This window comes from Leopardus geoffroyi, chromosome C1 (assembly GCF_018350155.1).
Source record: "Leopardus geoffroyi isolate Oge1 chromosome C1, O.geoffroyi_Oge1_pat1.0, whole genome shotgun sequence".
NCBI lineage: Eukaryota > Metazoa > Chordata > Mammalia > Carnivora > Felidae > Leopardus > Leopardus geoffroyi.
Genome location: NC_059328.1, coordinates 50,688,891 through 50,704,961, shown reverse-complemented (window position 1 = coordinate 50,704,961; position 16,071 = coordinate 50,688,891). Strand labels below are relative to the sequence as shown.

The following is a 16,071-nucleotide window of genomic DNA, read 5'->3' as shown; positions in this document are numbered from 1 at the left end:
AATCGGAAACAGGCTCCAGGCTCTGAGCCATCAGCCCAGAGCCTGACGCGGGGCTCGAACTCACGGACCGCGAGATCGTGACCTGGCTGAAGTCGGACGCTTAACCGACTGCGCCACCCAGGCGCCCCTGAAACCATTAAATTTAAAAGGGAGACCACTAACTTCTCCATCCTGGAGGTAGGCGGAAGAAGCAACTGGTACAAAGAAAGGCAAAGGAAAGTTTATTTTACACACACACACACAGGAAAAAAAACAGTGATCTGCAGAAGCTCTGAGGTACAGCTGGCATGAATTAAAATTTCCATTGTGAGCAACGTCAATCAGGAAACAGGAATCCAAAGTTTTTTTTTTGTTTTTTTTTTTTTTTTAAGGAGAAAATATACATAGGAGAGAAAGACAAGGAAGACAGCTATTCAATCCACTAGTGGTAGGATGGGTATGGATTAGAGGTCAGGGGACAAGTTTTGAGCCCCAGCTTGGTGCCAGCCTGGCTGTGTATAGTTTCAGAAGTTCATTTCTCTTAGTTTCTTCAATTGTAAAATGAGAACACTGGATACATGACAGTTAGGATCTGTTTCCCCAACTCCAAAATCCTGTAACTAAATTTGACAGACTATCTTGAGTCAAATTTGTCATTAATTTCTACCAAAACATTCAGAAAACCACTGTAAAAAGTAGGGAATGATGGAAGTTAATTCAAAACACAGCTTCAGTAATGAAAAAGATGCACACTCTGGTCACAAATATGGTATAATTTCAGTTAGTGGGGTCTTTTAAGAACTCATAAAAAGGCCACTGACTACATAAGATCTAACTTCCTGGATATTGTACCATCAAAACGAAACATATGACAAAATGTTTATGACATGTGCTTTTTTTAAATAAGTTGAATCTTAAAACAACTTATGTTTTTTTCCCTTTGCGATTTTTAGATTGCAACAAAGACATGTCAGGGACTATTACTTGAATTAAAATCACTAACATAGTTCTGGTTTAAGATAGTGGGATGTAATTAATTACACTCAAAGAGCTTCTGATTTGACCAACAAGCTAAGCATTTACTTTTAGGAAAGAGAAATAAATGTATTTATAGTGAATGCAAGGCAATAAATAAATGATTTGATGAATAATGGGCAAGCTACCTTATTAGAATTTAATCCCATTTTTAACTATTTTATAATATAGCCAAGTATTACACTAATCGTACCAATTACCGCAACACCATCGTGTTCAAAGTACCCACAAAATACATTCAGTGCACTCAAGATAGATTAAACTGATATGGTTCCTGGCTTCTTGTGTCTTATTACTTCCTAAATACCATTAGGCATTAAGAATAGATTTTTCCATGCATCATACATAGAACCGAACAGTCCCTGAGCAGCACAGTAAGCACAGCATGTGAGGCAATTAAAAGTGCAATGAAAGAGAACTGGACAGAGAAACTTGCTAAAAATTCAAAATATATTGCAAACAGGAAAAAAAATACAGAAGCTTGCACATAATTTTATTCTGCATAGCTTGGTACTTCAAGTCTATTTTAAGCCCTATAATAATTTAAATGGTTCAACCAGGAGTCCCATGGAAATTGCTTCTTGAAGACTATTGCTTTCTTTTATCCCCCTCTAGTCTCTGATTAGATATTTTCCTTGGATATTAGATCTGTTGCTTGGAGGTTTCATCTACTGAAAATTTTTTGTCATGCTGTAATTGTTTCCCATTCACTCCTGGCCCAGGACTTTTGCTGGTTTTAAGGAAAATAAAACAAAATCAACCACACAAATGTTCTTTATCTGTAAGTCTCCTCATTTGTCTGGAAAGTCCACTAGGCAGACAGTAGTACTCAAGTACAGACTCATACCCTCTATTAAAATTACAGTAGCTGAAAAAAAAATGCCATTGGTTGAAATGTGAATATACTTCACATTATGGGACTGCACACTTAAAAATGGTTAAGATGGTAAATTTTATGATATGTGTATTTTACAAACAATTTTCTAAGTAGGAAATGAATTTATAAATAAATATTGCAATATCATCCAAGGAAAAAACTACAGAAATTGAAAGCTACTATGATGCAGGGCAAGTATAGACACATAAAATTTGTAAAAGCTTTTCTAATGTTAATTTTGGAATTTATTTTCATTTTCCATACAAATCATTCTCAGCCTAAGCATTTAGAAATACTAGCTGAGACTTGGGTTTCTCGTCTGTAACTGGGAAGAACAACAGTACAGATTTCATAGAGTTGTGCAAAGCATTAAATGACACAGGTCACATAAGGGGCTTTATAAGTCCACAGCAAGCACTTCATAAGCGCTAATCCTATTCTATGGTTATCACTGTGAAGATGATGATGGAGAAGTCAGTAGGAAATAGGAGATTGAGGAGTTAACAATTACCACTGAGTTTACAGTCTTCTAAATTCAACTGAGCATGTGTGATTTAAACCAACAGTTCTATCAACTACTGAACTATTTGTGATATGATGCTTATGTGGTAACACACAGAAATAAAGAGCTGACCCTACACTCTCCAGGTTACGAAGATCTCTGCATCAGAAGGGAAGCTCAGAGCAGCACGGCATCCTCAGCCCTCCTCTCTTCAAGCAGACACTGAAAGACAGGAGCCGTCTCCAGGCTGGGAGGTATGCTGACAAGCATAGCCATAGCAAGGACACAGGATGCCATTCACTCTTGAGAAAAAATTCTGTGATTTTTTTTTTTAATCCTTGAAAGGGCAACCAATACTCTGTAGTATGTAGCATGCAACGGGCAGAATAAAACTTTGCCAACTCTGAAACTGTTCAGGAAAAAAGGCCACAGAGTCCTGCTGGAAAATCTAGGATGCAACACACATAGTTTGTACTCTCTGCTGGTAAGAAAGCCGCCAGGTCCCTCAAAAGCACAGGCCAAGTGGGAAGAGTAGAGGCGAGGGACCGCAAGATTCAGAAATGATCTCAAGTAAACCTTTTGGAATTGTAGTAAGTATTTTTCTCTGGAAAGACAACTGGAAATTTTTTTGTCTTTTATCATTGTGTTAAGCCACAGTCATGAAGAATCAATGTTGTTCCTATCACACTACTAGAGCACAGACTTAGGAGCCCAGCTCCACCCACTAATTGGGTGATCTTGAGCAAATTCCTTAACCTCTTGCCATTTTCCTAAGTCATAAAATGAAGATGATTACAGGACCTACCTCATGGGGTGGTAGGGATGATTAAATCAGTTTATGTATATATTGAGGCCTTAATGTGCAACACAGAGTAAGCAGTACATAATTCATAATTACTATTTTTACCATGTGAAATGTGAGTCCTGTTTTTCATATAAAATATGAGAACACAAAGTTTCTCAAAGGATTTTTCATTAAAAGGAATAAAACTCACAAATTTAGATACATAGTTAACAGATACTAAAGAAAAAAAGACTTGAAATAAGGACCAAGTAATCAATTCTAGGACAGGAAATTCCTGTGCCTGGAGTGTCCACTACCTGTTTGTCTACAAGGCATACCTCAGTTCCCTGTGAGGCCCCTCTGAATCCTAAGAAACAATCATCACAGAGTCTCAGTCTTACTTCCAGCACTGCTAAAACCATAATGTATTATACAGAGTTGTTCTCAAGTCTGTTCCCTTTATTATATTTAACATATGTTTATTTATCCACTGACTCTCTACTCCCGATTGAATTTAAATTCCATGAGGACACAGAGTCTATGATTTACTTTGTTCACTACTATCTTCTTCCTGTCTAGAACAGTGCCTGCCATAGAAGATAGTATATATTTGTTAAAGTTCTTTAATATCTCTTTTCATCTTTATATGCCCCATACTAGGTCATACTAAATGGACACTTTTTTTAAATGTTTATTTAGTTTTGAAAGAAAGAGAGCGAGCACGCATGTGAGAGTGGGGAAGGGACAGAGAGAGGGAGACAGAGGATCTGAAGCAGGCTCTGCGCTCATAGCAGATTCTGACATGGGGCTCGCGGGGCTTGAACTCACGACCAGTGAGATCATGACCTGAGCCAAAGTCAGCCACTTAACCAACTGGGCCACTCGGGTGCCCCTGAACAATAATTTTTTTTTGAGGGAGACAATGAGTAACAGGTATAGTCACTGTGTGCTCAGATTCTATGTTTTAGAATCGTCATTTTTCAGTAACTGGTAACATATTATTTTGTGCCTAGAAAGTGTGGGCATTTATATACATCTTTTATTTAATATTTATAACTTTATAAGGCAAATACGATTTCTATCTTAGAGATTATTATTTTAGTAAACTGAGAATAAGGAAGACTAACAAGCCTGTCCAAAGTCCTAGGGAGTCACAGCCAGAATGAAAATCCTGGTCCTGACTCCTAAGCTAGTGCTGTTAACCATCCTATGTGTTCACAGTGGCATACGGGTGAATGTAACATCTGACTAAAGTAAAATACAAAGGGAACAGCTGAAAGGGAAACCTGAGCCCTAGAACATGGTGTGTAAAGATCAGGCAGCCAATCCCCTTTCATGCATCATTAACAAATTAGGCCTTTGGTACCAGAAGGAGGCAGCACACTTCCCAGCCCTCACTGGGAATAGCATGGCTTCTCTGGATCACTGCCTGGCTCCAAATGACACCCACACACAGGGCAGAGCAGTACAAATCACCATGCCTTGGGAAAACAGATTCTCAGTACCTGTTGGTGTTTTTGATTCACTCTTTCTGCCATACTCTAGGAAGGGCTATGACCGTCATCTACTGCCATGGCTCTTGAGGCTGACATCACAACCAAGTGAGGACTTCTACAAGACACCCACACGCAGAGGTAGGGGAAGACGGGGCATGAAATAGCTCTGAAGAATGAATTTCTTCTTTAGACCAACATTGTTTCTTGAGTTATTATTCTGTTTTTAATTACATGGGAAACAGATACATAGCTAGACTGATATCCACTAACTTCCTGGAATATGTTCAGCATTTCACAAGATAGATGTAATTACCAGGTTTTGCAGTAAATCAGCTCTCTGTGGTTGTTTCATAAACACTAATATTTACAGTTTGGCTATTTGTGAAATACTCATGAAAGGTAATATGACAAATATACCATTTACAGGATCTCTTCCTCCTCAGCATTGCCTTCTAGTACAAAGCAGAAACATTTGTTAAAAAGGGAGCCACCCTATTAGAAAGCACCAACCAGCTGATGAGCATTTGCTCCCTGCCCTCTATTCTCTCTCCCCACCATTAGACACAATGGGATTTTTTTTTTTTTTTTTTTTTTTTTGCCAAATTCGTATTCCAGAGGAGCCATGAAATTCCCGTAAAGTTCAACATCAGGCCTGACTTAAGATCTTTGGGGCCTCCTGCTAACTTCATCCCCCTGCAGCTGCCTCGCTAAGGCAAGCTTTTGATCTGTACTATCTGGATTTCAAGCTGATATACACACAGCCTCTTTGATCTCTTATTAAGTGGCTTCTGGTCTCCTGATGCCTTTAGTCTTGCTGAACTGTGGTTTTTGGAAGTCAGTCATCATCCTGAGCACAGTACAAACTCCACACACCAGGAGTGGGCTCCCTTCATTCACCCACTTCGCAGGCTTGAAAAGCAATCTTTAAGCCATGAGAGAATTTCCCCACTAGCCACAATCAATCCACTCCATGAACACACTACTAAGAATTATTTTTCAAATGAAGCAGCTTAAAATGATTTAAAGGATATAGAACTTTCCCATAGAGGGAAAGGGAGCAAATCCTCTGTGAAAAGAAATCTTCACCCCAGTTGGCACTGAAGCTTACAGTACTTTGATGTTAATAAAAATAAATGTGGACAGGAATCAGGGATGAGCACAGAATAGCCTTTATCAGTCCCAAGTTCCATTAAGCAAAAGTGACCTTTAAATGCAGATGTGTGGTTTGTTCAACAGCAAGCTATAGGAGGATATATTTATGAGAACATGTATACGACCATTAGTAGCAGATTGATGGCATTTTTCTTAGTCTTACTGTCTTAATCCTACCTGGGTGAAGTAAACCCAAAGAACTCCTTAAAAAAAAAAAAAAAAAAGACATAAGCAACAAAAGAAAAAATCAACAAGATATTGGTGTCCATGTTATGAGATCCCTTGAGCATGAAACTGTAGCTATATAGTATATCCTCCGTGTCTTAGATTCTGGAATTAGTGTAGGTTTGTAATTGGCTTTTTAATGTTACTAACATAGGCTGTATTATATGTTAAAATTATGTTGATACCTATCTAATTCTATATCTTAAAGTCTATGAACTAATCGCCTAATAAGAACACAAAGATACTGGACTTCCCACAAGTTAGTGAACACTATGTATTCTTAACAGCACTCACCTAAAATAGCAAAAATTAAAATCCTTAATTGCTTCTCTTTATAAACTCAAGTTTTCTCATAAACAAGATTAAAACTGATAGAAGAAATAGGAATAGACTTTTGGGCACTAGCAGCATTGTATGAATATAAACCATTTATGCCCTTAGCTTCAAAAATCAATAAATTAATTACTGCCAGGATGCCTGGATGGCTCAGTCAGTTAAGCGTCCGACCGGAGCTCATGTCATGATCTCACAGTTCGTGAGTTCGAGCCCCAGGTGAGGCTCCATGCTGACAGCTCAGAGCCTGAAGCCTGCTTTGGATTCTGTGTGTGTGTGTGTGTGTGTCTCTTTCTCTTTCTGCCCCTCTCCCACTCACGTTCTGTTTCTCTCTCAAAAATAAATAAACATTAAAATTTTTTAAACTAAATACAACAATTAATTACTGCCAATATAAAGTCGAAACAAAATGAATAGTTATACTTTGCTATCACTTATTAATCTGTCCATAGCATGGAAAATCATTAGCAAATTCATGAATTAGGCACCTGCTTAGACTTTGTTTTCCAGAGAATTATCTAATTAAAAAAATGACACTACATAAGAAGGCATTAATTTTAAGTAGTCTAAATACATAGGAGTCTCACAAATGATTATATGCAAGCAATTTAGTAAAAATGTACCAAAATTTAAAAGATATGTGCTCTTTTGATGAGCAATTCTAGGAATTCATCCTAAGAATCATCCCCACCTTTTTACGAAAGAGTATGACAAGGATATCCACTATAGCTACATTTGAAATGCCCACTAAATAGGTACAGGAGATTGGTTAAATAAATTACTATACATCAACAATAATATACTATGCAGTTATTAAAAAGAATTACATAGATCTATAAATACCAAAATGAAAGAACATATAACTGAGATAAAACGCAATGTGCTTAAAGTATGTTTGACATACTCCATTTATATGTAAAAAAAATTTGTTTTAACTACTACTTTTATTACTTTGTATGTATAATATATCTCTGAAAGGATAGACAAGAAAAACAGGAGTTTTTATCTAGGAGAAGTGAAGGGACTATGGTCAGAGGTAGATTTACTTTTCACAGGATACCTTTATGTACTTTGAATTTTTATGCCATATGTATGTATTACTTATTTTAAAAACATTCCTTACGTTCAGAGGAAGTCATTCTGTTGCACATATAAGAAAAAAGCCAATTTAGGGGCACCTGGGTGGCGCAGTCAATGGAGTGTTCAACTTTGGCCCAGGTCATGATCTCATGGTAAGTTCGAGCCCTGCGTCAGGCTCTGTGCTGACAGCTCAGAGCCTGGAGCCTACTTAGGATTCTGTGTCTCCTTTCTCTCCCCCTCCCCTTCTCACATTCGGTCTCTCTCTCTCAAAAATAAATAATAAACATTAAAAAAATTTTAGAATAAAGCCAATTTAATGCCAAATACATGAAATTTACACAATCTCTTCCTACAACTTTTTAAATCTTTTAAAGAGAATTCATCTAATGGAGTTAGGAAAAAGGCAAAAACTACATACTAAGTTTTTCTAACAAACACTAAGCCATACCATATCCAAGACTCAGCAATACTATAGTCATTCATATTCATACTCTTTGGGCTTTATAACCCATTTCTTCTGTTAAGGAAAATTAATCTTTTTTTTATACAGAGGAATATTTTCACTATTATTTTTAACGAATCATCATTCGTCTTTGGTCTTTCAAACAACTTTTTAAAATATTGCTAACAGTATTTATGTGTGAATCACCTCTCAATGGCTGTGCTATTATGCTTTCTATTTTTATCTATCTTAGAGTCTGAGATAAACCCAAAGTCTTTTAAAAATATCGGCTTTGGCAAAAATTGAGTCTGTCCATATCAGGAGGGGAGAGAAACGAGGACTGGGATGTGGGAGGAAGGAGAATTATTGGTTAATAAATTTTACCTTCTAAATCACTGAAATTCAAAAGTACTAAGAATGGCAATATCATGGCTAATGTTCAAAAATTGGCTAATGTCAAACATTTCCAGTGAATTATAATCATGAGGGGTTATTCGAAGTTCAACATAAATCAAAACACCAGAAAATATCCACTTGCTGTCTTTAATACGTAAGGTCAACCTAAGGTGAAATCCACACAATTCTAAATTTATTTCAAGATTTTTGGTAGAAATTAAAAATTACAGACTCAGACTACCTAATAATTGCTTCATTATTGAACACTAACCCACAACAAATTAGTAGCACTAATTTAGGATACTTAAATTTGTAATTATTTTCATTGGAAACAATAAACACTAGCTCTTAGAAAATGTGTATGAGGACACTATATTAATTTTTAATACTTACTAAACTTCCAGATAAGCATTAAAAATGAGAATACCATCTCGCAACTTGTCTTTAAGATATGAAATTTTTTTGCAAGCTGGAAAAACAGGAAGATCTGCTGTAATAAATTTAGTACAAAGATCTCCTGTAATAAAATGCATGCATCATGAAAGAAGCAGCATAATACGGTAGCTAAAAGCATAGATTCTGGGAGCCAACTGCTTGAGTTCAAATTCTAGTTCTGCCACATACTAGCTGTGTGAACTTGGACTAGTTATGTAACCTCTCTGTGCCTCAGGTTCCTCACTTCAAAAATGAGGATAATAGCATCTACTCTTGGGGCACCTTGGTGGCTCAGTCAATTGAGCGTCCAACTTCGGCTCAGGTCACGATCTCATGGTTCGTGAGTTGGAGCCCCTCATCAGGCTCTGTACTGACAGCTCAGAGCCTGGAGCCTGCTTCAGATTCTGTGTCTCCTTCCCTCTCTGCCCCTCCCTTGCTCATGCTCTCTCTCTCTCTCTGAAAAATAAATAAACATTAAAAAAAAAAAGTCATGGGACATCTGGATGGCTCAGCTGGTTAGGCGTCTGACTTCAGTTCAGGTCATGTTCTCATGGTTTGTGGGTTTGAGTCCAGCATCGGGCTCTGTGCTGACAGCTCAAACCCTGGAGCCTGCTTCAGATTCTGTGTCTCCCTCTCTCTTCACCTCCGCTACTCATGCTCTGTCTCTTTCTCTCTCTCAAAAACAAATAAAACATTAAAAAAATAAATAATAATAGCACCTAGTTCATAGGGTTCTTGCAAGGAATACGTACATAAAACAATCAGAACAATGCCCAGCAAACAGTAAACACTCAGTAAACGTTAGCGATTATTACTGGATTTGTATTAGTTTTAGTTGTATTAATATTAGGATTAGTATGAGTATTAGTACTATTCCAAGGAATAAAGACATTACACGATTGAGACAAAGATAACTCGAGCGCAATATGTAAACCACATCTAGAAACTGGCAAGAAATTATACCATAAAAAATTATAAAAAATTTCTGAAGTTTTATGTTGCTTAGAAACAGAGTATACAGTTAAGCCATTATATTCATGTTCTTGATAAATTAGGCACATCACTGTTTTCCATGGCACTATCTTACACGATATGATATTATAGTGACAAATGACCCTTCTAACATGGTACACATGTAGGACAGGATTTTAACTAACCACTACATGGAGTAGTGCCTAGAAATATTTGAAACTAATAAATATTCTACCTCCATTCGAATCCCAGCCAATAAAGCTAGTATCACTTTATCTTAAAATCTAATGAGGAGGCTTACCACCTGAATCACATTTACGATGTCTTCCCTGTCACTATCTCCTTTTGCTTTGTCCCAATCTGTTTTAAATGCCTTTCATGAAAATGTATTTCCACTTTGCATTTCCAGACTTTCACCTATCCAGGAAGCCACCCCATGGTTCCATGGCCAATTCAGCATCCTTTATCTGCTCGCTCATCTTTTCCTAAGGCTCAGTTCAATTTATGTAAAAAGCAAATTGCTGGCCAATAATCCACAATTGGATAATTCACATATGGTTTATCAAGAGTTGGCTGCATTTTAGAATGTAATTTTACAATTAAATTTAGACTTCACTAAACAAAGGCATCTACTTATTAATTTTCCTAAATAGATGGCTAAAAATTGACAGGGTACAAATATATTGTAGTACGGCTATATATTAAAGGACAATATCAAGACTTCTGTAGTTTATTTTCTAAGTTGGATGATTATCGATATTCATATACCCATCGTAATGTTAACATTTCCCACTTCTTTACACATTAATTTACTTAATCCACACCAATCCTTTCAGCTAGACATTATCCCCATTTTATAGATGAAGAAATTGCATAAGTACCAGTACAACAGATGCTGTATATCATTTAGTCAGGTTCTTTTTTTTTTTTAATTTTTTTTTTTTCAACGTTTATTTATTTTTTGGGACAGAGAGAGACAGAGCATGAACGGGGGAGGGTCAGAGAGAGGGAGACACAGAATCGGAAACAGGCTCCAGGCTCTGAGCCATCAGCCCAGAGCCCGACGCGGGGCTCGAACTCACGGACCGCGAGATCGTGACCTGGCTGAAGTCGGACGCTTAACCGACTGCGCCACCCAGGCGCCCCTCATTTAGTCAGGTTCTTGAGAAAGTTCTTACTATTCTAGAGAAAAACTGGTGAGAAATTACTATTGCAAAGTAAATTTTCAATCTCTTCAATACTGCTAATGCAGTCCTTTACCACCGGGAAGCTCTCCCACTGTCCTAAAACTTTCCTCTGGTGGCCAAAATGTTTCTACGGTATTCTTATTCTAAATGTACTAAGAGGGGGAATGGGATGGGGGTGGGTTTGCATTGGTCCTATTCAGCTACCTAATAAATTCATACAGGATATATTAAATACAATAATAGCCAGGAACATGGCCTTTCATGACTTTTGCTACACCTTCACCTGGCCTTGCAAAAAATGTTTGAACTTTAGAATTTATTACCTAATTACAACAAGAGACAATATAACCAATTAATTAACTTGCCCCAAACCAAATTTTAAATTGTGTTTATGTGTCATCTAAATGTCATAGTGTTTAATAGTTCTACATACCACTGACAAATGGTGAAAACGTGCCGAATACAGCTGTAAGTAAATGGACTTAAGAAAAAAGTTCAGTTCAAGATTCAATGTTTTTTCTCCCAAGGGTTAGCTACAGAAGTAAATAAGCTGAGCACTTTAATATGAATCAAAGTAGCATTTCAAAAATGAAATATTTTTCCATCAGTTCTCTGAGAAGCACAAAGGCAAAAGGAGTATCTAACACTTCTCTTGCAGCAAAATTACTTTATATAATTTGTGCAGAAATGTCTGTATACGTAATGATGATTATGAGGAAGATGGGGAAAAAACCTAGAATTTTATTTTATTTTTTAAGTTTATTTTGAGAGAGACAGAGAGAGAGAGAGAGAGAGAGAATACACAAGTGGGAGAGCAGCAGAGTGGGGTGGGGGGAGGGGGGGCAGGGAGGGAGAGAGAGAATCCCAAGCAGGTTCCACACAGTGAGCGCAGAGCCCAATACAGGGCTCAAACTCATCAACTGTGAGATTATGCTCTGAGCTGAAATCAAGAGTCAGACACTTAACCGACTGAGCCACCCAGGCAGGTACCCCTCATTGGCATTTATATGTAAGCATTTTTTTTCTGAGATAAAGAGAGAGAGAGTGTGCACGCTAGAGCGAGCATAAGCAAGGGTGGGACAGAAAGAGAGAGGAGAGAATTCTAAGCAGCAGCCTCCATGCCCAGCACACAGCCCACATGGGGCTCAATCTGACAACTGTGAGACTACCATCTGAGCTGAAATTAAGAGTCCAATGCTTAACTGATTGAGTCACCCAGGTGCCCCTAGAATTTTATAAATAAAAATAAAATTTCAAAAAACCCAAGTATGCTACATGTCATACCTACAGGAATGTGGTGAAGAAAGAAATTTTCCATATTTGGAACTATTTTTAAGTGTAAAGCTCAGAACTGCTAAAAGAATTCTTCTGTTAACTAGAGGTTAAATTCTTAAGGACTATCAAACTTTTCTTTCTATCCTTTACTGAAGTTTGGTTTGGTTTTTATTTCTGAAACACTTCTCTGCTTTAACATGGGCAATATTCGAAATATAAAGCTTGCAGATAATGTCATTTAAGAGGGTAAGCATGACCATTTTAATACCTTATGTAATAATGCAAATACATATAGCTCCAATGATAATGGAAATGTACCTGAATATCTAACACTACATCTGAAAGGTGTTTTCTAAACTAAATCCTAATGATCAAAATGGTAAACAATAAATTTCGTTGGATGTGTTCATTTAGTTCCAGTTAATTTTGGCTAACCTAGAGGTGCCTGTGTGGCTCTGTCAGTTGAGCGTCAGACTTTTGATTTCTGCTCAGGTCACGATCTCACGGTTTATGGGTTTGAGCCTTGCATTGGGCTCTGCACTGTCAGAGGGATTCTCTCTCTACCTCTCTTTCTGCCCCTCCCCCACATACACACACATGCGCTCTCTTTATTCAGTTTAAAATATTCTGCAAATATTTATCATTTACCATATGGTAGGTAATAAGGATATACGGGGGAAGAAAAATTGAGGTAGTGCCTAAAATTTGTTTTATATGTCCTTATATTAACCAATATATAAGCTTCTAGAATCTTACAGTATTGATACTTCTTTTTTTTTTTTTTTTCAAGGTTTATTTATTTTTGGGACAGAGAGAGACAGAGCATGAACGGGGGAGGGGCAGAGAGAGAGGGAGACACAGAATCGGAAACAGGCTCCAGGCTCCGAGCCATCAGCCCAGAGCCCGACGCGGGGCTCGAACTCACGGACCGCGAGATCGTGACCTGGCTGAAGTCGGACGCTTAACCGACTGCGCCACCCAGGCGCCCCAGTATTGATACTTCTTGATAAAAATATCTCCCCAATTATGCATTATTTAGAATCAGCAAATCATAATTCAGTAATATTCCAAAGAAAAGTTCTAATAACAGAGAGGGTTATCTGGCATAGAAATATGCCAGCAAAAATGAACAATCTATTTCAGTAATCTTAAATCATACTGCCTAAATATGGAATTTAATGTTCTTACATAATGCACAAAGTATTTTTCTTTTAATCTGTTCCCGAATGCCTTATTATATTAAAAAAATTGATTTTTATATCACTTGGCATTTTATGTGCTTTGATAGAGTACATTTTGCTTTATTAAACCACAATGTGTTTAGGCAGCACTAAAGTATTAAAATATGCATCTTAAAAGTGAAGAGCTTTTTTGCCAACAGTTCTAAATTCCCCATGATAATCAGAAGGTCTAAAAATACTGTAAACTGGTAAACTGATACAACATATAGATAGATGTCTTATTGGGATCTTTCACACACACCTCCTCCCAAATACATTAGTGACTTGACTCCAATTATAATTGGAGTACATATAAATAAATGTCATGTGTCCTATATTAAATACAAGTACATAATTTCACCAAGAACATTTCTGTTAACAGAAAAGCAAAACAATAAAAACCTTCATGTGAAGGGGAGAGAGAAGAGAGAATTAGGAATGAATGACTATCATGTGGATGGGGTTTCTTTCTGCGGTGATGAAGTGTTCTAAAATTAAGACTGTGGTGATGGTTGCACAACTCTGAATATACTAAAAACAACCAAATGGCATGCCTGAAATGCATGAATGTTATGGTTTGTGAAACATATTTCAATAAAGCTGGGGAAGGGCAGCTGGGTGGCTCAGTCAGTTGAGCGTCCAACTTTGGCTCAGGTCACGATCTCACGGTTTGTGGGTTCGAGCCTCGTGTTGGGCTCCATGCTGACAGCCCACAACCTAGAACCTGATTCAGATTCTGTGTCTCCTTCTCTCTCTGCTCCTCCCCTGTTCTCTCTTTCAAAAATAAATAATATTTAAAAAAAATTTTTTTAAGCTGGGGAAAACAATCCCTCCATATAAAAAAATTCTTGAAGGGTCACCTAGGTGGCTCAGTTGGTTGAGCATTGGACTTTTGATATCAGCTCGGGTTGTGGTTTTGCGGTCATGAGGCTGAGCCCGTCATCGGGCTCCACACTGACAGAGAGGAGCCTGCTTGGGATTCTCTCTCCCTCTTTCCCTGCCCCCCTGCTCACATTCTCTCTCTCTCTCTCTCTCTCTCTCTCTCTCTCTCTCAAAATAAATAATTTTAAAAAATTCTTCAAGCTCCAGTTTCTAAAAGCATCCATGGGTATAAAACTGTTGCTTCCCTCACTATTCAATTATTATATCACCCATCATTTTATTCACTAAGAAAGCTACCAGTTGCAAAGGTAACAATGGGAATTTTAACACCTGTCTTTGGACGATAGCATTATACATCAAATCATTCAGTTTTCCCTAGTGGGTGCCTTAAATAATTACTTTTTCACATACCTTTAAAACAAACAAATCCCTCCAGAAACTCAATATAGATTTTTATACCTGGTAATCCAAAATGCTGAATCCCAAGCCTTTATGATCTTTTACAAGTTCAACTATCTTCACTTCAGGAGACCATAATGCTAATTCCCCATCATCATCATCTTCAGTATGGACATCTACACTGTGGTCAGCCTGAAACACCAAAGAAGATAAATGCTTCAAAACATTGTCCTTTCAATTCTGAAAAGAATTAACATATCAGGAATCTCATAGCTTCTTCTCAAACTGGGAATTCTCTTTGGCATGCATAGTTTATAATCTTTTCAAAAGGGGCATGCGCTGGGGTACACACACTCTAGGATAAGATCCTCAAGAAAATTCAAGTACTTAAAAATGCAGGCTGCTCATACAGTTGGATTTTTTTTAAATGTAAGTAACTGTGTCATTCAAAATATTAACACTGACCTCTTATACTTCAATGAGGTCTGTCATCCCATTAGAAGCATAAAAGGAAAAATATGTGATTTAAGAAAAAATGTAAATATCATACAAAGTCAAAGTTTATAAGATATTTGAGTAGCAATACCTGAATTCACAATTACAGTGAGAGACAGAAAGATGCCAACAAAGAGAGAGAGTGTAAGACAAAAGGGAAACCACTTCTGTTGGCTCCTGGAAGTTAAGAAAAACTTCACTAGAAAAACAAAGTGGAAAAAACCCCAAGTCCTTGTGAACTGTGAAGGTCTAAATATCAGATTTAAAAAAAAAAAATCACTGAGTTGAAATAAAGAAAATCTGGTCTTGGATGGAGGACATAAGCCAGCAAAACTATTCGATACAGAGATCCTTGGTTATTTTCCTTGACTTCACACTCCTGAGTCCCCCTATTCCAGACTCCTTCCCTCCTTTCAGGTAAAAGAGTCACTGCTATAGGGAATTCTAGGAAGCTAAATCATAGTGGGTCAATGAGTCAACTACACAGAAGGAGAGAAGCTGCTTTCAGTTTTCAATACTATTTATAGCATGGTATTATTTTTTATATGATCTATCTTGCTCAAAATACTCTGAACTTCTACCTGAAGCTCAAAAATTATCTTCTTTTTCTTTGTAGCAACTAACAAAATGACAGGCTAGAATGGAAATTCTGTGTGGGCTACCATGGAGTTTACCGATGGTTATCTGCTCAGCCCACAATACAGCTTGGCGTGCACTAGGCACTTGATAAATATTTGTTCAATACATTAACAAATCATCCATCTTTGCATTTCCCTTGAAACTTTCTAAATAAAGCTATGGACTAATTTTTCAAAGTAGACTTCTTAAAACTTTGGGTGATCTTAGTAAATAAAATCAAAGTGCATCGTTCCTATGAATGTAATTTTGAGTGACTTGCATAAGAA

General features: G+C 37.3%; 1 protein-coding gene and 1 long non-coding RNA gene across 6 annotated transcripts in view; one reads left to right on the top strand and one right to left on the bottom strand.

The window, feature by feature from the left end:
• PATJ (PATJ crumbs cell polarity complex component) overlaps positions 1 to 16,071 on the bottom strand; it is a 364,334-nt gene that overhangs the window by 269,305 nt on the left and 78,958 nt on the right. For all 5 annotated transcript variants that reach the window (XM_045477622.1, XM_045477623.1, XM_045477626.1 and 2 more), the window contains exon 17: positions 14,732 to 14,863. In XM_045477622.1, coding sequence (XP_045333578.1) covers positions 14,732 to 14,863 — 132 coding nt within the window. The remainder of the gene's footprint in view (positions 1 to 14,731; positions 14,864 to 16,071) is intronic.
• Positions 1 to 16,071, top strand: part of LOC123597994 — a 36,920-nt gene that overhangs the window by 11,316 nt on the left and 9,533 nt on the right. The window contains exons 3-4 of the long non-coding RNA XR_006712346.1: positions 2,540 to 2,647; positions 4,723 to 4,811. This is a non-coding gene — a long non-coding RNA (uncharacterized LOC123597994). The remainder of the gene's footprint in view (positions 1 to 2,539; positions 2,648 to 4,722; positions 4,812 to 16,071) is intronic.